Source organism: Mirounga angustirostris, unplaced genomic scaffold (assembly GCF_029215605.1).
Source record: "Mirounga angustirostris isolate CCGP_5_RB_7025 unplaced genomic scaffold, mMirAng1.0.hap1 SCAF_5, whole genome shotgun sequence".
NCBI lineage: Eukaryota > Metazoa > Chordata > Mammalia > Carnivora > Phocidae > Mirounga > Mirounga angustirostris.
The window spans coordinates 62,517,140-62,542,463 of record NW_026991713.1 but is presented as its reverse complement, the minus strand read 5'-3'; the positions used below and the strand labels follow the sequence as shown (position 1 = coordinate 62,542,463).

The following is a 25,324-nucleotide window of genomic DNA, read 5'->3' as shown; positions in this document are numbered from 1 at the left end:
TATTCCTCTGTTATTGAATGTCATTATGCATTTTAGGTAGCCCTGGTTTACCCCAACAATGATCCAGTCATGTTTATGGTGGCTTTTTATGGATGTCTCCTGGCAGAAGTGATTCCAGTGCCTATAGAGGTACCTCTTACCAGAAAGGTAACATTGCTAAATTTAAGAGGAATGTAGCCTGATGTGACATGGTGGGCTTCTTGGATCTTGGATCGATTGACTCCATCATGACATTAGAAACCGCCTAACCGTTTTCTTAAGTATTCAGCTTCACTTTCTAAAAACATGAGAGTTGTAGACAAATAATAGTTATTATTGTTTATAAATTTCAGGAAAATAATATTGTTTCAACTAAGTTAGAATTTTTATAGATAAAATTTAAAACTCATGGGGGCATACCTTACTTTTCAACAATTACCATTTATAGAGAGGATCCCTATTACTTCCTTGAGACTATAGATAATCCACATTTATAATAAGTGAGACCTTTTTGTGAAGGGATTTCCTTTAATTGTATCATACAACCCAGGATTTCCTTTAAGTTGAAGGATGATACAGTGATGTGTATTACTACTCTGGGGAATAAGATTTTACTTTAATGACACATCAGCCCATGCAGCATATGTAGCAAATTTTTTTTAAGTTTAACCGAAAGATTTCTCCGTGAGCTGTTTGACCCTGATTTTCTCCTACAGTTTATTGAGGGGTCATGATAAAGACAAATATGATAGAGAGTGTGGATTTATAAGAACAGTTATTTTGTGAAAGGAGTAAAAAACAAATTGGTGACATCCCTGAAACTGGTTGATGGGATATAGCATCTTTAGATTAGTCAGGAAATCATAGGGTTGTTCTTAAATTATTAAGTTGGCTGTGTTTGTGTGGTTTCGTAATAATACTTTCAAGGTGATATTTTAATGGAACTACCTTAGACTATCTCTTCAGTTTTTTTCTCTGCTATTGTCATAAGGCTTAAATCTTACCTCCTTTAAAATAGAATAATAAGGAGTATGTGGATTTAGGTATAACCATCCATTCACTTTCATTGTAAATTTGGACATTTGGTGTCCATTTACATTATTTTATTCTGACCTGGGTTGCTTTGCTTTTGAATTTGGGGATGTGGCTAGGTCAAGACAACTTAACCAGGTTCACGTCACATCTATTTCACTGGCCTGAAATTAATTTAAAAGAGGAACATTGCTGACTTTTGAATAAAATGGTCACATTGACTGGTAGAATTCACCATTAGCAATGTCAGATTAATAAAATATTTGATTTGTACTCAGGAAGTCATTGTATTGTAGAAGTTATTTGGAAGAACATATTGTCATTGGAGTTTGACAATTGCCAGGTGTCAGTGGGGTCCCGTGAATGTTATCACACAAGTGCCAGAGCATTGCTCAGTGTTAGGTTTGGGGCACGGATGTGCTCACGTTCACTCCCCACCGTGCTCATTATCTTCTCTCCACAGGATGCTGGAGGGCAGCAGATTGGCTTCTTGCTAGGAAGCTGTGGTATTGCCTTAGCTCTTACCAGTGAAGTTTGTCTAAAGGGGCTGCCAAAAACCCAGAATGGAGAAATTGTACAGTTTAAAGGTTAGTAATATTTATACTTGAATTATCAATTGAAAGTTAAAACTTATACTTTAATAAGTATTTTAATTTGATAATAGCTAAGTACTTAACATCTATTTTCTTATTTAATTCTCACATTCTTATGAAGTAGGTACCATTATTATCCCCATTTTACAGGTGAGGAAACTGAGACACAGAGAGGTTAAGTAACTTGCCCAAAGTCACAGCTAATAAGTGGCAGAGCAGCGATTTGAACCCAAATCTGTCTGATTCCACAGCCCACACCCTTAACCTTTATGCTGATGGTTGGAAAAGCTACCACTCTGTTCACTAAAGCTAAATGCTACATGTAGAGACAGAGGATAGACCACTAACCTCAGTGGACTTCCACTGCCAAATGGACCTCCCAGTTGTTGAGGTAATGTCAAGGCCTGAAATTAGCATGTGGAACGATTGTACTTTTGAAAGAAGGTATAATTGTCTGGTGATTTATCACTAAAAACTAATAAAAAATGCAGTCTTTTACTGATTTTACAATGACCTTGATTTGGTCTCGATACTAAAACGACCAATTCAGTGTGAACTCCTTCCCTTATGGCTTAGGCAATTCAATTTTTATTTTGGGTTTGATTTAGGTTGGCCCCGGCTCAAATGGGTTGTAACAGATTCCAAGTACCTTTCGAAGCCACCTAAAGACTGGCAGCCCCACATCTCACCTGCTGGTACAGAACCAGCGTACATTGAGGTAAGTCCTGAGACTAGAACATACATTCTGGCTTCGTGTGGCTTCAGTTGCCATCTTATAAAATTTAAAACTAACCTTTTGCAGTTTTAATTTTAGAAAAGCCTCCTAGTTTATTGGAGTTCCATCTTTTGGCTTGTAAAATGCTTGTATTAGACCTTCTAATTGTTTTTAACGTAAATACACATTCAAGAGAGACAGCCCCCACAAAAAAAAAAAAAAAATTGATCCTCGTCATGGAAGAAAGTTACACAAGACCTAGAGATGTACAAAGGTTTAAGAAATGATATAATGACAGAGATATTCCTCTGCCGCTTTTGGGGAGGTATGGGAGTGGGAAGCAAAAGAATGGAGAAACAAGGAAGGAAAAGAGCTGTGCTTGAGAAGAACAAACTTAACAGATGAAAGATAAAGAGCAAGAAGAAACACGTGGCTAAAGGGTTTGGTATTGAAGGTCAGTGTAGGACCTTGAGTGATCGAAACATTCAGTTTGAGGGATCAAGTCCTCCTGCATAGCAGGCACCAGGCTAAGAGCAGCTTCAAATGCGTGATCTTAGGCAGTCCCCACAAGTACCCGATGAGGTTGGGCCTGTTATCAAACCTGCTTTATAGGTGAGGAGACTAAGGCTTAAATGAACTCAAGTAACCAACCAAAGTCCACATGACTCAAAAATGACAGAGCTGGGATTTACACTCCCATCTGTTTCACTTTAAAAGCTGTGCCCTTGATGACTCTGCATTGTGCTCGAGACATATTAGTAAATGCTCACCACCTGTTTGCTAAATTAATGACAAATCAATACATTAAAAAAGAAAAGTTTCAGGAAAAAAATCCACCCAGCCTTGAGCCCTGTGGTAATAACTGGCTATAATAGGGAAGAGAGTGGGCAGTAGCTTTGAGCAGTGATATGTTCATGTTGGATGCTTTGAAAGATGAAAGAGAGCTGAGTATGTTTGACAGACAAGTGGGGCACCTGGATGGCTCAGTCAGTTAAATGCCTGCCTTCAGCTCAGGTCATGATCTCAGCGTCCTGGGATCGAGCCCTGCATCGGGCTCCCTGCTCCACGTGGAGTCTGCCTCTCCCTTTCCCTCTATTGTTCCCCCTGCTTGTGCTTTCTCGCTCTCTCTGTCAAATAAATAAATAAAATCTTTAAAAAATAAATTAATTAAAATAAATGAAAGACAAGTAAACAGGCAATTAAAATTTAGCAGTCAATTCTTAATCCATATCATTTCTCAGTGAGGACATATTTCATCACTCCAGCCTCCTTAACCCTGCTCACTGGCTTCCCTGACTACTCTGTCAGTTCTCCTGCCTCAGTGAACACTCCTTTTCAGGCTTCTTTATTGGTTCTTCATAAAAAGTGAAGGGCACTTCATTTGTGGCCCCTGCTTGGCTCTCTGACCTCATGTAGAACTACTACCCTCCACATTTCTAGGCTTTGGCTATTCTGAACTAACTTGCAGTTTTTACTTAGGAACCTCTTATTACCCACAGGACATTTCTAGTGAGTTTAAAGTACCCTAGGAGTCATAGGGAGCTATTAAAGGGTTGTCAGAAGAGTTTGATAAGAATAAATATGTTGTTAAAAGATGTATCTGGTTTGGTTGGGTTAAGAAGGTAAACAGGGAGTCCAGCTTTTATAGTTATCTAGATAAGCCCAAGCTCATGGTAATGGGGATAGAGAAAAGTAGGTGGAATTGAGAGACAGTAAGGAAGTAGAAGAGGCAGGATTTAGGGCCTGGCTCTGGAGAGGGAGGAAGCAAGAAAGACTCTCAGGTTTCTGACTTGAGCAACGCGGTAGATGATGCCATCCTTTATTAAGAAAATACAGCAAGGAGGCGCCTGGGTGGCTCACCCGTTAAGTGTCTGCCTTCGGCTCAGGTCATGATCACGGGGTCCTGGGATCAAGCCCCGCATCGGGCTCCCTGCTTGGCGGGAAGCCTGCTTCCCCCTCTCCCAACCCCCTGCTTGTGTTCCCTCTCTCGCTATCTCTCTCTGTCAAATAAATAAATAATTTGGGGGGGGAAGAAAATATAGTAAGAGTTCATGGGCACGGGGTGGGGAATGAGGAATACCATGGTGGATGCATTTATTTTCACAGGACTACAGGTCGTTAAGGGGGAACAGTTGACTCTATAAGTCTGGATATCTGGAAGGAGGGCTGGGTTGGAGACCGAGAATTAGGAGCCATCAGGAGAGTGGTACCCCGATGGAATGAAGTGAAAAGAGAAAGCAGAACAGAACTTTCAGGAAATGCCAACATTTAAGGGATGGGCAAAGGAAATGGAAGGGGGAGAGAGGGGGAGAGATGATGAATAGGAGAGAAGAATATCACAAAAGCCAAGGAAGGAGACAGTGTCAAGGAAGGAGGTGTCAGATGTCATAGAAATGCAGGATAAAATCAAGTATGTCATATATCCTTTTGATTTAACAAACAGAAGTTGCTGATCTGGGTGAAAAACAGCTTGGGTGGAGCATTGAGGTAAAAAGCAAAATGCGAGTTGATTGATTTGTAGGAGTGAATAGGCCATTTCTAGGTCTCCCCTTCCCGATGTAGGAGCTTCTGACAGACAGGAACCACGTCTTACCCACCTTTAAGTCTGCAGTGCCCTGCTTGCTGTGTACTTGATACGATGCTTCTATTAATGCAGCTCCACTCACTTGTTTGGCTTCTTTAGCAGCCACTTCACACTGATGACTAATTAAACCTTTAAGAATTTTTCACACATACTTTTGTCAAGCTTCATCATTCCTCAGTCCTATCTTTGCATGATTAGAGTTTGGGGCCCCCCAGTGCATAGCGTCAAATAGTCATATGAAACATTAAAATCAGCCCATTACCATGGCTTGTCTGGGTTTCATTTTTGAATTCTACTTTGTCATTTGAAATAACCCATTTTATTGTGTTTTCTTATGCTTTTGTTTTTTGTGATTTTTTTTTTCTAGTATAAAACAAGCAAAGAAGGGAGTGTAATGGGAGTTACAGTGTCCCGCCTTGCAATGTTGTCTCACTGCCAAGCTCTGTCCCAGGCCTGCAATTATTCTGAAGGTCAGACTCCATCCCGTGACTGCCCTCATTGTGAGCCTCAGATATATGTGACCGTGAGCAGAGTGCTCAACGACTGGATTCCAGTTAATGACCAAATTCAGAGTGAAATGCTCTAAGACACATTCTTGGCTTGCTTTTGCTTTCTTCTTTTTCACAAATATGCTATAATTTAAAGGAACTAAAATTCTGGGCAAACCAAATATGTAAAGCATGACTTCTAGAGTGTAGAAATAGAAAACAAATTAAAACCATGTGTTTATTAGCTGCAAAATGTTATATATCTCTGTCTTCCTGTGTATACAGAGCTGACACCAGCTGTACATTTGGAGTTAGAGTCAAAGAAATCCAGCTACCAAAAAGCATAAATTAAAACACAAAAATGTATTCTGTATTGTTGAACTTTAGATATGTTGATACAGTGTAATGACTTTGCCTTAGAATGTTCTTTACAATATTAAATTTTTTATTTTCCTTTCATAAAATGAAACAAGTTAATACATGTTCATTAAAGAGCAGCATTCTTGTCTGGTAAAATGTATTTATATATAATGGAGGCAATCAAAATGCCAGAAAATAGGGATTGATTAAATTATAATATGCTCAAGTAATGGATTATACCCTGAGGCATTAAGACTCCTGTTCTTGAATATTAAAGATATAGGGAAATTGTTTCAATATATCATTAAGTGGCAACAATTTAGATACAGAGTGGTATGCCAGTTTTATTATGGTAGATATCTGTATGCCAATTTTGTTATGGTGGGCATCTGTCTAGATATAAGTATGCTTGTGTGTGTGTGTGTGCGTGTGTGTATGTAATATATAGATATATATATATACACCAACTTTTTAATTTTCTCTAGGAAGTAACAATTTTTTACATGTGTTTGTGAAACTTGCAAAGTTTCTAAAATAAGCATGTGTTCCTTATATAATTAGGAAAAAAATATCTCTTGGAAGACAGTGCCTATGTCGTAAGGAATTTCAAACTCATTATCTCTTCTCTGACCTATGATCAGTCCCCTAGCCAGTTTGAGGGGACCCTCAAGTAATCAAAAGACCCTGAGAGCTTTTAGTGATTTCTTCCAAAGTATCAAACCAGTTGTTTAATAGAGACAAGTGAGACAATTTTACTGCTTAACACTAAAGATGATTTCCTTTTGTTTTTTCCTTTTTTTTTTAATCCTAGGGGAGACAGTAGTAAATGTTTTAGACTTTAAGAAGGATGCCGGGCTGTGGCATGGCATGTTTGCGGTAAGCTCCTCAGAATTATGGCCTTTAGTGTAAATTGTGCTTATAATTCAGATCAGTATGTGTGCTGTGTAACCAGATCATCTCCCTGTGCTTGTTTGAAATTTAAGCCCCCTAAAGATCAAAAATATTTTCTAGAATAATTTTGTAATAAAATGGTAATGGTTTTTAAGGAGACCGTAATTCTGTTTTTTCTTCAGTGTGTGGTTGGGCATACCTTTCACATAACAGTTTGTGGGAGAACTTAGGATCAAAATTTTTTTAAAACATCGGCCATCATAGTACCACTTTTCTACAAATGACTGTATATTTATTTATGATTAACAATAGTATGTTTGAGATTTACCTCTTCTCTTTTCTCAAGAAAGGATTACATAAATGTATTTAGAACTTGGCAACTGTGCTTAATGACATCTAACCTTTCCATTGGGCAAAATATATTGAATGACTCCCTGTGACAGTTAAAGAATAGAGTAACAAGGTAGATCAGGCTACTTCTGTAATAGAGGAACAGGTAACATACTATGGGAGTTAGGCCAAGGGTAGTTCCTCCCAGCTCTGATATCAGGCCATTTTTCTAGAAGAGCACAGTTGAGTTGGACTTTGAGAAATGGGTAAGATTTAGCCATTATAGAGGTATTTTGGGGGTGGAGATAAAGAGAGGGGACATTTAAATGGGAAAAGCTACCATATATAGCATGCTGAGAGATAAAGGATCTGAGAGTTGCAAAGGACCTTCGAGAGAACATCTCATCCAACTTCCCTGCGCACTGCAGGAATCTGAGAATGAGTAGACAGTGAAGCCTGGGGGAAGAGGAGGAGGATCCCTTTTCACCCAGGACACCTCAGAGTAGTAAGAGCCTATTCCTTGAGTGTACATACTTTCCAGCTTCTTTCCGAAGGCCTTCCCATTTTGTTTTTTTAATCAGAGGTTAAAACACCCTTTTGAGGAGTTAGAGGGAATTTTCTCCCTGTGATACAAAGAGCAAGATAGGGACATGTATAAAGACTTGGTAGTAACACCATTTTGTCCTGGAAATTCAAAACTTTGTCAACATAGCTAGAAACTTGGAGGGAGGTAAAGGGGGTTTACAGTGGTATCTTGTTTTTGAGGGGCCACTTAGGTGGTAAATAAAATGACCAGCCTAAATACCAAGACTTAGTTATTCTGTGGGCTGGATCTCTTTGGGGACACGGAGTCTGGGTATGTTTGATTTGGGGGACAGGAGAGACACCAAATTGCATGACCCCCTCAGCTCACTCAGCTTTATCTACCCCAACACATAATAAGTCTGAGCAGGACCTCCTCCAAGAATCAGGGAAACTCTGATTTCTTGCTTTGTAATACCCACCTCTTTGTGGTATGTGGTGAGCATGCGCATGATGAAAGCACCGAGTGGATTAGAGGGTGGTTTGGCAGTATCTGGTGAATTTTAAAAGCATATATTCTATGACCCAGCAGTACTACTTTTCTGTATCTACTGTAGACAAACACTTGTACATGTGCGCAGGGAAGTAAGTATAAACCTGTCCCTTGAAACATTGTTTATAATAGCAAAAAAGTTGTCAATAATAGGGAAATGACCTAAATAAATTGTGAAATAGTCATACTATGGAATAGTAAGCAGCAGTTCAAAAAGAATCCTGTAGATCTCTTAGGCTGATGTGCATAGACTTAGCCATAAAACAATTTAAATGAAAAAAGCAAGCTGCCAATATATGTATGGTATGATGCCTTTTATGTTAAAGATACTTTTATCTGGGACTCCTGGGTGGCTCAGTCGGTTGAGCGTCTGCCTTCGGCTCAGGTCATGATCCCAGAGTCCTGGGATCGAGCCCCACATCGGGCTCCCTGCTCAGCGGGAGGGGCCTGCTTCTCCCTCTCCCACTCCTCCTGCTTGTGTTCCTGCTCTCACTGTCTCTCTCTCTCTGTCAAATAAATAAATAAAATCTTAAAAAAAACTTTTATCTTTCTGTGGGGACAAATATATTTGTAAATATATAGAAAAAGGACTAGGAGGATAAACGCCAGATTCATAATCAATTGACTCTGAGGAGGAGAGGAGGGAACCAAGTTTGAGGGTAGGTAGTAGAAAGGAGACTTTAACCTTAGAGTCAATATTTCAGATTTTTTTCAAAGAGCATGTATTACTTGTATGATTAAAATAATAAAATATCAGTTCAGTTGTAAAATGCTTAGTATGTATTGGGTATTGATTACTTTTTATCTTTCTTGGCTTTTCAGAATGTAATGAATAAGATGCATACAATTAGCGTACCCTACTCTGTTATGAAGACTTGCCCTCTCTCTTGGGTCCAAAGAGTACATGCCCACAAAGGTAATCATACATAGCATCTAAGCTTTAATTATGTGACTGTTTGAACTAAGATTTCAGGGATTTTCAAATTGCTCTTAGAACAATTATAGAGCCATAATTCTGTGCCTTGGTGGCTTGACAGGTTTTAGAATTCAGTCACTCTAAAATCAGGTATGTTGTCTCAACGTCTTAAGAGTTGAGATTAATTTGCTTGAGTCTGAGCCCCGAATTAGATTTATTGGGTGCTTCAGTGTTCAAAACTTCCTTAGCTGAGCTATGTGGCCTGCCTGCGGGTCACAGTAAGCACAATAATTGTGTGTCCTGTCAGTCGATAATGCTTCAGCACACCTGGCACAATTTCTTTGAAGTCTTTTTTATTTTCTCTAAGTGAGAATCATGATCCCTAAAATAAGTAAAAATGTTTTTATGATAGTATATTAAATACATACCAGTTTTAGTATGTATGTGTGTGTTAACTTTATCCCTTTTGAATTTATAGCCAAGGTAGCTTTAGTAAAATGTCGAGACTTGCATTGGGCTATGATGGCGCATCGGGACCAAAGAGATGTGAGCTTGAGTTCCCTCCGAATGTTAATTGTAACTGATGGAGCTAATCCCTGTGAGTATTTCTAGAGTGTGGGCCTGGGAATATTCTCTCCTTTGGTAGGTTGAGGTTTTTGCCTCCTTTCTCTAAGCTTTTTTTTTTTAACATCTGCATTGAAATGTAATTCACATACCGTAAAACTCATCCATTTAAAGTGTACAGTTCAATGGTTTCAGAATATGCATAGTTAGTCAACTGTCACCATGAACTAAGTTCCTGTATCCATTAGTGTTCACTCCCCATTTCTCCCTCTCTGTCCCCTAGCCCTAGGCAACTGCTCATCTGCTTTCTGTCTCTACAGATTTACCTACTATGGACATTTCGTATAAATGTAATCCTACTACATGTGGTCTTTTGTGATTGGGTTCTTTCACATAGCATGTTTTCAAGATTCATCCCTGTTGTAACATGTGTTCATGCTTTGTTCCTTTTCATTGCCCTGTAATATTCCACTGAATAGATACGCCACATTTTCTATAAGTTTTCAAAAACACCCCTTCTTGGGGCACCTGGGTGGCTCAGTTGGTTGGGTGTCTGCCTTTGGCTTAGGTCATGATCCAAGGGTCCTAGGATTGAGTCCTGCATCAGGCTCCCTGCTCCATGGGGAGTCTGCTTCTTCTTCTCCTTCTGCCTGCCACTCCCCTCTGCTTGTGCTCTCTCTGTCAAGTAAATAAACAAAATCTTTAAAAACAAAACAACAACAAAAAAACACCCCTTCTTGCTCACTCATTTATATCCTTTTTCTATCATGTGACTACAAGGAGTGGTAAGATGGTGACTTGCTATAACCAGGTGTTAGGACTTTATGTAAATTCCCCCTATGAACAAATCAGAGACTTTGGGAAAGCTTTTAGAGATCTTACCATATTACCTGCTTTTCCTTACAAGCACAAACACTCTGAGTAGAATCAGGTAAAGCATTAGAAACTGTGCTCTTTGCCATAAATGGATTTCTGTCAGTAGTCACAATGGTATAGTAGTCATCCTGGTATAAACACAGGTGTGGGGTTGACATTAATAAGAAACAAATTGGAGAATATCACATAGAAGAGAATATCAGCACTATAGTAGCTAAACAAGTTACTTCAGGAAGAGTTGCTCGCTTCCAGACTGGCTGCCTATTGGCTACAGTGCATCTCTGCTATTGATTGGGCAGTTTGGTAGGCGCAGCCCTATGCCAAATTGTGACTTTGAATAGTGTCATTGACCTATTTTATGGGCCGGGTGAGCATTTATTTGTCCTTGAAATGTATCCACCATCTCACAGGTACAATAAAATATCTATATGGAAGTAATGATGTACAGTGAGAGTTCTCATGAGAAGCAAATGGGTCCGTTCTCCACACTTTACCAATTTTCCGCAGTAATGAAAATCACAATTTCAGCTTTCAAGTTGATCTGTTCCAACTCCTTAGGGTCTGTGTCGTCCTGTGATGCCTTCCTGAGTCTATTCCAAAGCCATGGACTGAAACCTGAGGCCATCTGTCCATGTGCTACTTCTGCTGAAGCCATGACTGTTGCAATCCGCAGGTATCGTCCAGAATGTTAGGGCCCTTGACGTATGTTACAACTCTGATCAAATGTGCAATATTTACCAGGCAATGACAAGGGGTGCTAACTAATTTTCTGCTTCATCAGCCTAAAAGTGAAAATGACTTTGTAAAGCAGTTGGAAGCATCTCGTTTATTTTTCCCCACTCTTGCCCTAAGGGTAACTGGTAAACTGAAAATTTACGTTAATTATTCTCATCTCGTATTTGTGAATGAGTTCTTTTTCTGTGCTGTTTTGCTCTTCAGACTCCTTCGTTAGCATCTTAAACTACAAATAGGCTGTTCTTGATAACAGCTTAAGTATGGAAAGTACACCCAAGCCAATATATTCTTAATACTGGATTTAAAATTTACTTTTTCCGCCCGAATGAATGTGAACCATGCTTTGTACGTGTGAAGTTGATTAATTTGGCATGTTTTGGGTAGAGAAAAGGAGGATTTTTTGGTGTGTGGTAGCCAGAGGAAATTTGCTTTCTTACATATTTGTACTTTTATCTTGATACCATGTAATTTGCCAAATTTGATGAGTTTATTTTGTTTTCAGGCCTGGAGTTCCAGGGGCCCCTTTGCCAGGAAGAGCTATTCTCTCAATGAATGGATTGAGCTATGGGGTAATACGGGTCAATACTGAAGATAAAAATTCAGCACTGACGGTCCAGGATGTGGGCCACGTAATGCCTGGTGGTGAGTTCTCTCCGGAGCACCTTTTGGTTTTTCATAAAGATTTGTCATTAGGGATAGTAGAGCCTGATAAAATATGAGACCCACACCCAGGAATACAAAATTTAATACTTAGTCACTTAAGTTCTCAAAGTCTCTCTAACAGTTTGGTGATTCTAATTATACTTACTTTCCAGCAGTATTGTATGATTTAATTGAATGATTTGATTACAGTTTTTCGTATGGAAAGCTTAAGTACTGAGTTACACTAAAGTTGTCTGGTTTTCACTGTAATTGCCAAGACATTGGGGCTGGAAGAAAGTTAGAGCACACTGCTTCCATGAGTGAGTTTGATCTGCCCAGGGGTAAATTAATTTAACCTGTTTCTTTGGACTTTGTAGTCTTTTTTTTTTTTTTTTAAAGATTTTATTTATTTTTTAGAGAGCGAGCGAGAGAGAAAAAGCATGAGAGGGGAGAGGGTCAGAGGGAGAAGCAGGCTCTGCGCTGAGCCGGGAGCCCGATGTGGGACTCGGTCCCAGGACCCTGGGATCATGACCTGAGCCGAAGGCAGACGCTTAACCATCTGAGCCACCCAGGCGCCGTTTGTAGTCATTTTTAACATGTTACTGTCTTTGGGAGCACCTGAGTGGCTCAATCGATAAGCATCTGACTCTTGATTTCGGCTCAGGTCATGATCTCGGGGTCATGAGATCGAGCCCCTGTTGGGCTCATGCTATGTGCAGAGTGTGCTTGAGATTCTCTCCCTCTCCCTTTGCCCCTTCTCCTGCAGACACGCACTCTCTCTCTCTTTAAATAAATAAATAAAATCTTCAAAAAAAATGTTACTCTCTTTGAAAGCTTCGGTCTGCATCTGTTGTAGTTTTATTTGCTGAATTTTAAAGATTTAAAGATTATCAGAGCTTAAAAAATGGACATTTCAGATACACCTATGTAGTTTCAGGTCTATTTTTGACATTCCTGTTTAGTATTCTTACTTAACGCCACTCAGTAAATGCACAACTTTCCTGGGTTCACGGGGATGAAGCTGTTATTTTACAAAGTTTCCAGAATCTTTGTCCCTTAACTGTATTTTCTGCACACTAGGGATGATGTGCATTGTGAGACCTGATGGACCTCCCCAACTCTGCAAAACAGATGAAATTGGAGAAATCTGTGTCAGCTCTAGAACAGGAGGCATGATGTACTTTGGGCTTGCTGGTGTGACAAAAAATACATTTGAGGTACATAATATGAAAGTCTGGGGTGGGGGATCTTACTTGGTGAGGTCAGGGTGTCACAAAGTCAGATGAGCTGGTCTATGGGAAATAGCATAATGGAGCAGCTAAGAGTATACTCTGGAGCTAGGCTGCTTGAGTTCAGATCCTAACTCCGCCACTTACTAGCTGACCTTGGGGGAGTTCCTGTGCCTCAATTTCCTTATCTTTATTTATTGTTTTTTCCCTGTTCTAATTTATTTTTTTATTTTTTATTAACATATAAGGTATTATTTGCTTCAGGGGTACAGGTCTGTGATTCATCAGTCTTACACAATTCACAGCGCTCACCACGACACATACCCTCCCCAATGTCCATCACCCAGCCACTCCATCCCTCCCACCCCCTCTCCACTCCAGCAACCCTCAGTTTGTTTCCTGAAATTAAGAGTCTCTTACGGTTTGTCTCCCTCTCTGGTTTCATCTTGTTTCATTTTTCCCTCCCTTCCCCTTTGATCCTCAATTTCCCTATCTTTAAAATGTGAGAAATCATAGTTATCTACCTCACAGGATTGTTGTGGACTAAATGAGTTGATGTTTATAAAGGACTTAGAACAGCCCCGGCCCGCAGGAAGTACTGTTTACCCGTCAAGTAAATAAAGAGTAAGAGGCCTCACAAAAGTTCAGTCTGGTGAATATGCCATACTTGAGCTTTGTAAGCCCACATATTTAATTTTAAGAGTACATTGACAGTAGATCCATCTCTCCAGAGTAAGACTCAAGTTAACCTGAGCCTGTGAAGACTGATGTCCCCCAGAACACCGGGTTACTAATGAAGAACTGTCCCGTCACAGGGCCTTATTGCTCCCATTATTCAGTCTTTCAGTCAACAAATACTTACTGAGCACCTTCTGTGTGTCTGGCAGTATTCTAGATGCTTGTGGTACCTCAGGAAAACAAACAAAGCTCCTCAAATAGCTCATATTCTAGTAGAACTAGCACGTTGTTTTCCTGCAGACAGTTCTGCATGTGAAGACAAATTGTAATGAAAGTTTGCCTGGTGAGCCTGGGAATCAGAACAGGTATAATGAATTGTCTGTATTTCATAATTGGGATTAACCTGCCTCAGGGTAGCTTTTAGGGAACAGAAAACTCCATTTTATGGGCCTTTATATTAGACAGGGCTTATAATATGACCACTACCAATTTTCGGTTCTTTGAGCTTCCTTTTTCTATAATTGATTCTCAGTCTCAGTATGGCAGGGCACATCTGTCTACCATACCACTATTGGTACATACCATTACAAACTTATGTAGCAACAGATGTAACTGACAGGACAGTGTTAATCTATATGAATAGTGTGGTAGCTGGAAAAGGTTAAGCGCTCCTGAGCTGTGTTTCCACAGCCTAAAATGGTATAATATAAATTATTAAATGTCTATTCATCATCACATCATCATTATTACTACTGCAATCTTGGCCTGCCTTCAAAAGCTGTGACCAATTCATCTTGATAGGAGTGGAAATTGATAAACTCTTAAGGCATAGGTTTACTGCCAGGCTCTTGATTTGCTCTCACAGGTGACTAATTACCTGTGCTGAGTGTCTATACATTTTACTACTTCAAATCTCACCCTACTTCTCTTCTTTTTAAATGCTTGGAGTACCTAGGTTCCCAATATCTAAATTTTTCGTCATTGCATTTTCCTTACCATAAACAAGATACTCAAGCAGTGTTTGAAGATACTGATCATATTTTATTATGTTGCCTTTCATACAAGAGCAACTGCCTAGCCAAAATTCTCAGACTTTAATGCCAAACTGCTAGGTCCTTATTGCTGAAGAAATTTTGAAATCTGCAATATAAATTTAATGATAACGAAGTAGAATAAAAATCCTAACCAAAAAAAGGAGAAAACTATTGCCTTGGTTTTGCAAATGACAGTTTCTAATACTTTTCTTACTGGATTCTTACATTTAAATCCTGAGAGAGTTTTCTGGTGTAGTTAACCTTCCAGTAGGACAGAAGACCTAGTCATGACTAGAAAATAAAATAAAGTATATCTTTAAAAATAAGCTACTGGCAGGGGCGCCTGGGTGGCTCAGTCAGTTAAGAGTCCAACTCTTGGTTTGGGCTCAGGTCACAATCTCACGGTTGTGGGATCAAGCCCCATGTTGGGCTCTGTGCTCAGTGCGGAGTATGCTTCAGATTCTCTTTCCCTCTCTCTCTCTCTCTCTCTGTCAAATAAATAAATAAAATCTTTTTAAAAATAAAAATAAACTACTGGTAAGAAAAACTTGAAAGGGCTCATGCCTTTTGTACAAATACACAGAAATCTGTACAGCAGTAAAGCACGTTTATAACAGTAAAATTAGATGGCCTGCCTAGCCAGAAAGACTGCTTATACTGTAATAGTACTAAATTCTCATAGTTTCCTGAGGACCGACTGTGGGCCAAACACTGTGCTTACATCTCCAGATCTATTTACATTCCCTTAATCTTTACCCTAAACCTGTGACAGGCATTGGGAGCTCTATTTTATGGTCGAAGGACCTGAGACTTCAAGAAGTCCAGGAACTTAACTAGTAAATGGCAGAGTCAAAAATCGAACTTACGTCTGACTTCGAGGGCTACTCTATCCCGTCCCCCGTGTGATGATGTATCACAGAACCATTAAACAAAGAGCTAGAGCAACAATCATCAACTTGTAAAGATATCCAACATATATATGTTATGTGAAAAATATATAGTAGGGGGAAAAGGTTGCAAAACAGTATATGTAATATGACCTTTTATAAAAATAAATTCTTAATATGTTAATATTAAGTCTAAGTCTAGCTATAAAACGTCCAAGAGATTCACAACAAATTTTAAATGTTTATCCCTTAAAAGTGGGAATACTCGGGGTGCCTGGGTGGCTCAGTCGTTAAGCGTCTGCCTTCGGCTCAGGTCATGATCCCAGGGTCCTGGGATCGAGTCCCGCATCGGGCTCCTGCTCCGCGGGAAGCCTGCTTCTCCCTCTCCCACTCCCCCTGCTTGTGTTCCCTCTCTCGCTGTGTCTCTCTCTGTCAAATAAATAAATAAAATCTTAAAAAAAAAAAAGTGGGAATACTGACATCACTATATAATTTTAAGTTTTTAACAAGTGTATATTACCATTGTAGTTTTTTTAAAGACTTTTTAAAACTCGAATACATGAGAGACTATGGACTCTGAGAAACAAACTGAGGGTTCTAGAGGGGAGGGGGGGTGGGGGGATGGGTTAGCCTGGTGATGGGTATTAAAGAGGGCACGTATTGAATGGAGCACTGGGTGTTATACGCAAATAATGAATCATGGAACACAACATCAAAAACTAATGATGTAATGTATGGTGATTAACATAACATAATTAAAAAAATAAAAAATAAAAATCAAATACATATTTTAAGAAAAAATGAAGATTTTCACTGCTTTCTGTCTTTTAGGTGATTCCAGTGAATTCTGCAGGCTCTCCTGTTGGGGATGTGCCCTTCATCCGGTCAGGACTTCTGGGGTTTGTAGGGCCGGTAAGTGATACATTCATGTTTGTTTTGGTGTATCTGATCCAGATATTTGTACTTTACAAAAGTTTATGTCACAGAACAGAAGAAATTCAGATTAGTTCAAGAGTGTTACAGGGCCTCTCTTAGATTTAGAGCAGTTTTTTTAAAAATGTCATAAACTGAGTTAATATTTATTGCTTTCATTACCCAAGTTCATTTGACTCCTTCAAACTAAGACTTTTTTACTTTCAAAGAAAAACTCTTCATTTATTCTTGCTCCATTTCTTTGATTTGATTTCTGTGTTTCAGTAAGTTAGAAGAATGCTGAGAAAAGTTACCTTAGCAAAGGGACACCATAATTGTGTACAAAGCATTTTCATACAAATTAGCAGCACTACACCATGAAATCAGTTTGCTTTCCAGCAAGTGGTGTTTACAGGCACTGACAGAGACAATTAAAATGCAAAGTCTCTTCTCAGAGAGCTCACAGTTAGCTTCATGAACCAACAAGGAAGGTAGAGAGGCAGGCAGATCATGAAGGGTTTTACATGACATAATGGGAAGTTTGATTATATTTTGTTAGTAACAGATATTCGTGATCATAGTTAAGCCCATATATCTCCATCCAACTCTAATTACCTCCTTACTCTTTCTTCTCTTAACAACTCAAGTTACGTAAGGAGAGATCTAATTTTATTTCTTCCCCACCATTTATGGGGGCAGGGGCGTGAAGGGCACACCTCTAAGAGGATCACTGTCCTAGAAAGAGAAATCTATAACCACTGTCTTGACTTCTCCTCTCAGCACCAAAAAGTTCTCCAAAACCCAGCCCCTTTTAGTTTACCTCTCCATGACTGAGGTCCAAGATGGAGCTGCGGTGTCCCATCTGCATTCCAGGAAACAGGATAGAGTGCAGTCCTACCATCTCCTAAGGAAGATTTCCTGACGCTACTGAGCAACACTTCCCCTTATGTCTCATGGGTCAGGGGGCACTGAAATAGTCTTTATTTTGGTCAGCCATGCCCAGCTGAAAATTCTGCTGTGAAAGAAATGAAGAAATGGACAGATCTGTGTCTGTCTTTCTCTTCACTTACTTCCACCATAGCACTTTTCAGACTGTGTTAGAAATGGCTGGTTCCTTTCCATCTTCTGAGATTGACCAGTAGCTTCCTGAGGCTAGAAGTTCTACTTTACTTACATAACCCAGTCAGTGAATGACACTACATTGTGCGCGATAATTCAACGGGTGACATTCATGTGGAGACGACTACTAGATAATTGAATATGTGTAAATTGTCCAGGAAATTTAGGACTTGTGTAATGAACGGAAAAGTCAACTTATTGTAAATGGGTCTAGGGGAATTATTGAGAAGTATTATTTGTACAGTGATGCTTTTGGGGGATTGCAGCTGTGTTATCTTCTTGGAAGGGAGAGGCTCCTCCAGTGTTTCTTTCTTTTTTTTTTTTTTTAAGATTTTATTTATTTATTTGAGACAGAGAGAATGAGAGACAGAGAGCATGAGAGGGAGGAGGGTCAGAGGGAGAAGCAGACTCCCTGCCGAGCAGGGAGCCCAATGCGGGACTCGATCCCGGGACTCCAGGATCATGACCTGAGCCGAAGGCAGTCGCTTAACCAACTGAGCCACCCAGGCGCCCTCCTCCAGTGTTTCTTAAACCTTTATTAGCCTATTTTTCATCTTGCCAAATGGAAACAGCATTACCTTGTAAACCTAAAACAGGCGTTCTCACATTCAGCTGTTTTAATTTCTTCCTAATTCCAGTATTAAATGAGTTAACCATTTTTTTCTTTGCATCCATCTTATGAATAGGTACATAATCATGTCTGAGAAAATAAACTGTGCTTGTGTGGAATCCTAGTTGTTTTCTTAATAAAATTCCTCCCTGAGAATAAATATCAACAAATTCCTTTCTTATATGCTGTAATTAATTGTAATATGCTACTGATTTCCCCCCTGATTTTTGAGGTATGAAACACTTTTTTTAGAAGCCATAAAACACAGTGTTGTTTTCTTATATTTTTGATGAGCCCTATTTCAAGGTAGGAAGTAAAATGTCTGTTTTACTATTTAAATAATGGAAATCAAGGTAAATTGTTGTTACCTTTCAGGGCAGTTTGGTGTTTGTAGTTGGAAAAATGGATGGGTTACTGATGGTTAGTGGTCGAAGACATAATGCTGATGACATTGTTGCTACTGGATTGGCTGTTGAATCAATAAAGACTGTTTATAGAGGAAGGTGAGTAGTAAAAATTCAAATGTTAGCACTTCCAGTGGAATCTAAATGTATCTTTACAGAGTCATTTGAGTTGTATTCTGTAGAGTCTCTAAGTGATTGGGTTATTTTTGGCTAAGCATAGCAGGAGTTGGCCTTTGAATATTTGTCTTAACATGGCGGGTTCTTTGGTTGAAATTGAGAGGAATAGAATATAACCATATCCTATATTTCAATTTTTAATTATTACTCTTTGTTGAATTCTGAGGACTCTGGAGAATTTTACTAAAATATTCAACTTCCTACATCTGTCAATATAGAAGTAGTGCCATTCAGGCTAATTAAGATAGATGCTACATTGTAGGAATTTTATATCTGAGAATTGTTTCTCTTACTCATCTCTAACTAAATTATTACAACATTTTAACACAGAGATTGACATAGTACACAAGTGCTAATTTCAAATTCCATGGATAAAGTCAATTACAAATCCTTTTTTCTTTGCTTATTAACACAAGAAAAGATATTTGGTACATACTTGAGTAGTTGATGTCTATCCAGTAGTTTATAATCATGGATATATATATTTAAAGCACTCTGGGTATCCCTTTAGTTTTTTAAGAAGTAGGAAAAATTAATGAAACCATACAGAACCAGTTCCTAAAATGTGTAGTTTTTGTAATGACATGACTTCCTCTGAGATGTAAACTCCGTGGGGCACTTGACCTTCTCTCTTTGGTCACTGTTATATCCCCAGCACTCAGCACAGCATCTGGCACACAGTAGGTGTTCAATAAATACATGTGGAAGAAAGGAAGGAAAGAAGGGCATATGCCGCTCTCTAGTGACTTCCCATTCTTTCAGGCATCCATTCAACAGATATTTATTGGATGCCAGCTGTGTGCCACTGTTCTGGACACATGTGGCAGTGAACGAAACAGGCCAGGTTTCTGCCCTTGTGAAGCTCACATTCTCATCAGGGGAAACAGTAACTGCAGACACAGGGAAATCGAGAACACGGGGTTGGGTGAGAGCGTGCTTGCCGGTTTGTATAGGGTGGTCTGGGAATGCCTCACTACTAAGGGGACGTTTGAGCGGAGACCTCACTCAGAACATCCCCCTCCCCTTGGCCTGCCAGGTCCCCCTGCCTGCCCTGGTCTGGGTCTGACCTCTCCCCACCACTCTCTGCTTCACTACTCTGCTCCAGGCACACTGGCCTTCTTGCTGTTCCTCAAACCTGCCAAGCTCGTTCCTACCTCAGAACCTTTTCGCTTTCCGTTCCTTCTGCCCGGAAACCTCTTCCTCCAGATCTTCGCATGGCTCGCGTCCTCACTTCACTCAGGTCTCTGCTCCAGTGTCCACTCCTCAGGGAGGCACTCCCCCACTACCCTGCCTTCAGTGGTGCGGCCACCCCGCACACCGCTCTGCCCCTCGCCCTGCCTTGCTTTTCTTCCCAGTGTATACTACAACATGACATTATTTTATATTTATTTGTTCTGTCTCTGACATGCAAGCTCCATGAAGACAGGGACTGTGTCCTATTTATCACTGTGTCCCAGTGTTCATGCCAGTGGTGCTTATTAGTACATGTTCTGAGTCCTCATTTTAATGGTAATGACCGTGGCATTTTATTTTCTAAACAACTCGCTTCTGGCTAGTGTGGTGGGGATGTCTCCTCTCTGTTATTCCAGCTGAGCAAAGCAAATAGGTCTGGTTGTGAAGGGAGTCCTGACGTGTTTGATCTGTCTCTCTTAGAATTGCTGTGTTTTCTGTGTCTGTATTTTATGATGAGCGCATTGTGGTGGTTGCGGAACAAAGACCCGACGCTTCAGAGGAAGACAGTTTTCAGTGGATGAGCCGAGTGTTGCAGGTGAGCGCACACCCTTGGTATCTGTCAGGACAGGTTGGCTGTGCCTGTCAGAGGTGGCAGCAACCACTGAGTAAGCCTTTTCTTTGTTGGGCTACTTATGACACCTTATTTTTTTCTTGCCAGTCAGTACTCAAACATTCTGGTTACTCTTAGCAAAATAATATAATTAGTACCATTTCTCCCTCTGGTCTACATAGTGTTTTTCTGCTCAGGATGCCAAGAACAATGAATTGACCTGCCTCAGCAGATTCTTTCACTTTTTTTTTTTGCGCCTGAGTGTTTAGTAACCATGAAAGTTTAAACTGACCATGTGTGGAACACATCTTTGACAGAAATCAATCCACTTGTCAACAACTACAGTCCTACTATATATGTTCTGTAATGGGTGCCTAGCATGCAGGGATCCAAGCAAATGTAAGATGTTGTTCTTATGCTGAAGGAGCTTTCCTATGGAGTTAGAGAGCTAGGTGAGATAACCATTAGGGAAAGAGAAAGACCTGGGCTCTGTGTAAGGGATACATCACTAGTTGGGAGGGTTGGACGGATAGAATGATGAAAAGAGTCTAGTCTTCATTTGAAATTACAGCCTTTGAATCACAGTGCCACTCCATACCAGATGTTACTTAACCTTACTGAGTTTATTTCCTAACCTGTAAGTTGGGGATAAAATGATAGAGCTATGGGAGGGATTCAGTGAGATCGTTATTCGAAGTATACAGGGTGTATTTGGTAAATAACAATGGTGATTATTATTAACATCAAAAATAATCATCATAGGGGCACCTGGGTGGCTCAGTCATTAAGCGTCTGCCTTCAGCTCGGGTCATGATCCCAGGGTCCTGGGATCGAGCCCCACACTGGGCTCCCTGCTCCGCGGGAAGCCGGCTTCCCCCTCTCCCACTCCCCCTGCTTGTGTTCCCTTGCTCGCTGTGTCTCTCTCTATCAAATAAATAAAATCTTTAAAAAAAAAAAAAATCATCGTAAGCATAATCTCCAGTAAGGAGTTTAGAGAGATCCACTGTTTTAAATAACATTCCCTTTCACTATTTGTCTACTCAGTATTCATCACCATGTGTTTATAGTTATTGTTTTCTACATCCACTACAGTATAAGGCCCATGAAGGCCAAAACCTCCTCTATTTTGTTCACAACTCAGTCCCTAGATCCTGAGAGTCATGCCAGCACATACACGTAGTAGACTCAGTAAATATTTGTTGGATAATGTATGGTCCAAAGAAAGCATGGACTGTCTTTGACAAAGAAAATTCTATGTTATTGGAAGTGTTCCCAACATTTATTACTTGTCTGCTTGGGGTATTTGGATATATTCACTGCCAGTTAGTAGTAATGGTATAGAAATGATGCAAACCCGAGATGAGTGATAGGGCTAGATGACTTGTAAGATTTCTTTTTATATTCGGGGTTCGTGGTTCTGAATTATCAGCTGGTAGAGTATAGGCTATTTGTAGTGAAAAGACAAGAAAGAGAATCTACTGAGGATAGGCTGGTCAGGAAAGACTATAAAGAAGTGGGACTGGGCTGATCTCCGAAAGATGGCTAAGAATCAGACCTGCAAAGAGAATATTTTTCATACCATTCATGTTTTTGAACAAACAAAATGCTTATTTCATTTGGAATGAATTGTGAGGCATAATGGTAGAATGTTGTAATGAATTACACATTTTCCCCCTATTATAGGAAACTGAAATTCCCCTAAAATATTTCTTACTTTTTCCTGGAAAGCAACTATAGGAATCACATGCACTGCTTACTTACTAATCCAGATTCTTGTAAAAGTCATTCGGGGTCTGATTTGGGCATGAAATAAGAGGGCATTATTTCCCCAGTATCTGTAGCTTCTCAGCTTGGAGTATTTGGATCTACAGTAGAGCAGTAAGGACCCCATATGTTCTGGGAGGTTAGAGCCCAGAGGTTAACTCCAGATCTATGTATAATATAAACTAAATACCTAACTCAGCACCTTTTAAAGAAGGTGGTCGATTGATGATTCGCCAGACGGTGTATTTTCAGTGGGGAATCCAGGCTTCAGGTAATAACATTTGCTAACTCTCTGTATATTCTAAAATACCAGAGACTTAGGACCCCTGCCAGACTTTCTATTTCCCAGTTGTCTCTGTTGATTAGTAGGATAGTCTGAGGAATATGATGTTCAGGTTTATTCCTTTGCACTGTTAAGTTGTTTTAATAAAAGGTCGTGTCTGTCTTTTATGACCATTGGTCCATTCTTCTAAGGCTGTATCTCTCTTTCAGTAAGACTTATGAGAGATACAATAGAACTCTCTCAGCTGGTATGTTTGGAACTGGTATTAGTAGTTGGTCAGTTAGTTTTAAAAGGTGGTTGAAGCAGAGAATCATAAAAATGAGAAATTCTTCACTTATTAAATTTTTACACAGAACATTTAAATATCTGCATTCATTTGATAGAGAGCAGTGTGAGTATGAGTACACCAGTTTGCATTCCAGGTCAGCCTCCTTCATACACTACATCAAATTGCATGGTCTGTGCTTTCTGTTTTCATTTCCTTTAAGTTAGACTAGAATGTAAGTATGTGCAAAGGGACTAGAATACATAATCCTTACTTTTTAGAATTAACTTGTGTCTACCAACAATATTTTTTTGTTTTTTGGGTTTTTTTTTAAAGTTTTTATTTTTATTATTTATTTGACACAGAGAGACACAGTGAGAGAGCGAACACAAGCAGGGGGAGTGGGAGAGGGAGAAGTAGGCTTCCCGCTGAGCAGGGAGCCCGATGCGGCGCTCCATCCCAGGACCCTGGGATCATGACCTGAGCCGAAGGCAGACGCTTAACGACTGAGCCACCCAGGCACCTCCCAGCAATAGTTTTTTAATGAGTCTTTCCAAACAAAGCACAACTCTCTCTGTTCTTTTACCCTCTGTTTTATCAATTGATGTAATAGTTAAATTATGTGAACACAAGAACAAGCATAAAAGGTGTGGAAGCACGCACAGCTGAGCTTCAGCAGAGGCACAGGTGCGTAGCCGGGAGTGGAGGTGCCAGTGGCCTCCAGGGTTCAGTGTGTGGTGGGCCTCACCCCATTGTTTTGTAGACAGGATTCTGGGTAACTTGGTGAACCAGTTAAGCAGGGGCCCACTTTCAGGGCTTCTCTTGTGTTCATAATAAAAATACTTGGCCTCTATTGAATTGAGCTATGTTGTATATTAAAAGAACTGAAACAAATGTCTAGGTTTTGGACATTACCATTCAAGGGAGAACATATTGAGGCTTACAGATCAGTATCCACCGCTGTCCCATTTAGATCATATCTTACCCATCTTCTCTTGATCTCTGCCATTGCTAAAAGAAACAGGTAGCTTCAGGTGTATGAGATTTTAAAAAATCTAGCAGATTCTAGACCTAGAATGGATAGAAAAGGAAAAATCCTAGAGTAGAATAATGGATTACGTTAGGAGGATGTCAAATGTAGTAAAATTAATCTCACTGAATATTGTTGTTTGTATTTTTCTAGGCAATCGATAGCATTCATCAAGTGGGTGTTTATTGTCTTGCTCTGGTGCCTGCCAATACATTGCCAAAAACTCCTCTAGGAGGGATCCACATATCTCAGACGAAACAGCTCTTTCTGGAGGGATCTCTACATCCTTGCAATATCCTCATGTGCCCACATACATGTGTGACCAATTTGCCAAAACCCCGACAAAAGCAACCAGGTAATATGCTAGCTTTGAAGACATAACATTAAAATTATAACTTCAAGAAGCTGACTTTTTTCAGCATGATTCTTTCTCTAGAACTGGATTTTACAAAGACTGGTAACATAAGAGTAGTATTAGATGACCAAAAGCAGGGAGGATTGAGAGCCTGCAGAATCTCCTTCTCTGAGTTTATTACTGGCATCCTCTTCTGAGTACTTCTCAGTAGCATGCTTCCATTTCCCCTGGATGTAAGGCTTGGGGTCAAGATGATTGAAATCTCACTTGTTGAACTGGAATAAAAGAAGTCCTCTAAGAGAAAGTTCTGATAATAATAAGAATAGCTAGTATTTATTGAGTGCTTACTAAAAGCCAGATACAAGCTAAGTATTGTACATATGTGACCTGAAAGTGTTGCCCCAGCTGTGGAAAATAAAGTTCAGAAAAGAATTGTGCTCAAAGTCATATAGCTAGTTAGTGGCTGAGTTGAGACTCACACCAGGTGTGACTCTAAAATCCACACTCTGAGTCACTATGTTATACTGCCTTTCTGTTGGGAATCACTTACCAAGAGTCATCCCTCAGTCGTTTTAAGCTTTAGGGGTCTGATTTGGGCCTGTAATATCTCTAGGGAGCAAGATACTTAATTTCGAAATTTTCCACATTATAAGCACAAGATAAATAGCATATTTTGCATTTTCCGAATTCCTGTGAATTCAAGATGCAAGTAAGTAGGGCGCCTGGGTGGCTCAGTCATTAAGCGTCTGCCTTCAGCTCAGGTCCTGATCCCAGGGTCCTGGGATCGAGCCCCACATTGGGCTCCCTGCTCTGCGGGAAGCCTGCTTCTCCCTCTCCCACTCTCCCTGCTTGTGTTCCCTCTCTCGCTGTATCTCTCTCTGTCAAATAAATAAAAATCTTTAAAAAAAAAAAAAAAAGATGCAAGTAAGTGTACATGAATTGCCATATGGAAAAGAGGAAAAAAAACCCCAAATAGTCCATTTCACCTTTTTGCCTTATTTCTGAGCAGACAGA

At 39.9% G+C, this 25,324-nt stretch overlaps 1 protein-coding gene across 5 annotated transcripts in view; it reads left to right on the top strand.

The window, feature by feature from the left end:
• DIP2B (disco interacting protein 2 homolog B) overlaps positions 1–25,324 on the top strand; it is a 222,023-nt gene that overhangs the window by 160,854 nt on the left and 35,845 nt on the right. For 4 of the 5 annotated variants that reach the window (XM_064591251.1, XM_045873455.3, XM_045873454.3 and 1 more), the window contains 14 exons: positions 37–147; positions 1,475–1,598; positions 2,213–2,322; positions 5,271–5,373; positions 6,563–6,627; positions 8,870–8,963; positions 9,442–9,561; positions 10,962–11,076; positions 11,641–11,780; positions 12,861–12,997; positions 16,440–16,520; positions 18,625–18,752; positions 20,484–20,598; positions 24,109–24,310. In XM_064591251.1, the coding sequence (XP_064447321.1) occupies positions 37–147; positions 1,475–1,598; positions 2,213–2,322; positions 5,271–5,373; positions 6,563–6,627; positions 8,870–8,963; positions 9,442–9,561; positions 10,962–11,076; positions 11,641–11,780; positions 12,861–12,997; positions 16,440–16,520; positions 18,625–18,752; positions 20,484–20,598; positions 24,109–24,310 (1,645 nt within the window). The remainder of the gene's footprint in view (positions 1–36; positions 148–1,474; positions 1,599–2,212; positions 2,323–5,270; positions 5,374–6,562; positions 6,628–8,869; positions 8,964–9,441; positions 9,562–10,961; positions 11,077–11,640; positions 11,781–12,860; positions 12,998–16,439; positions 16,521–18,624; positions 18,753–20,483; positions 20,599–24,108; positions 24,311–25,324) is intronic. The other variant, XM_064591249.1, reaches the window with a different exon arrangement.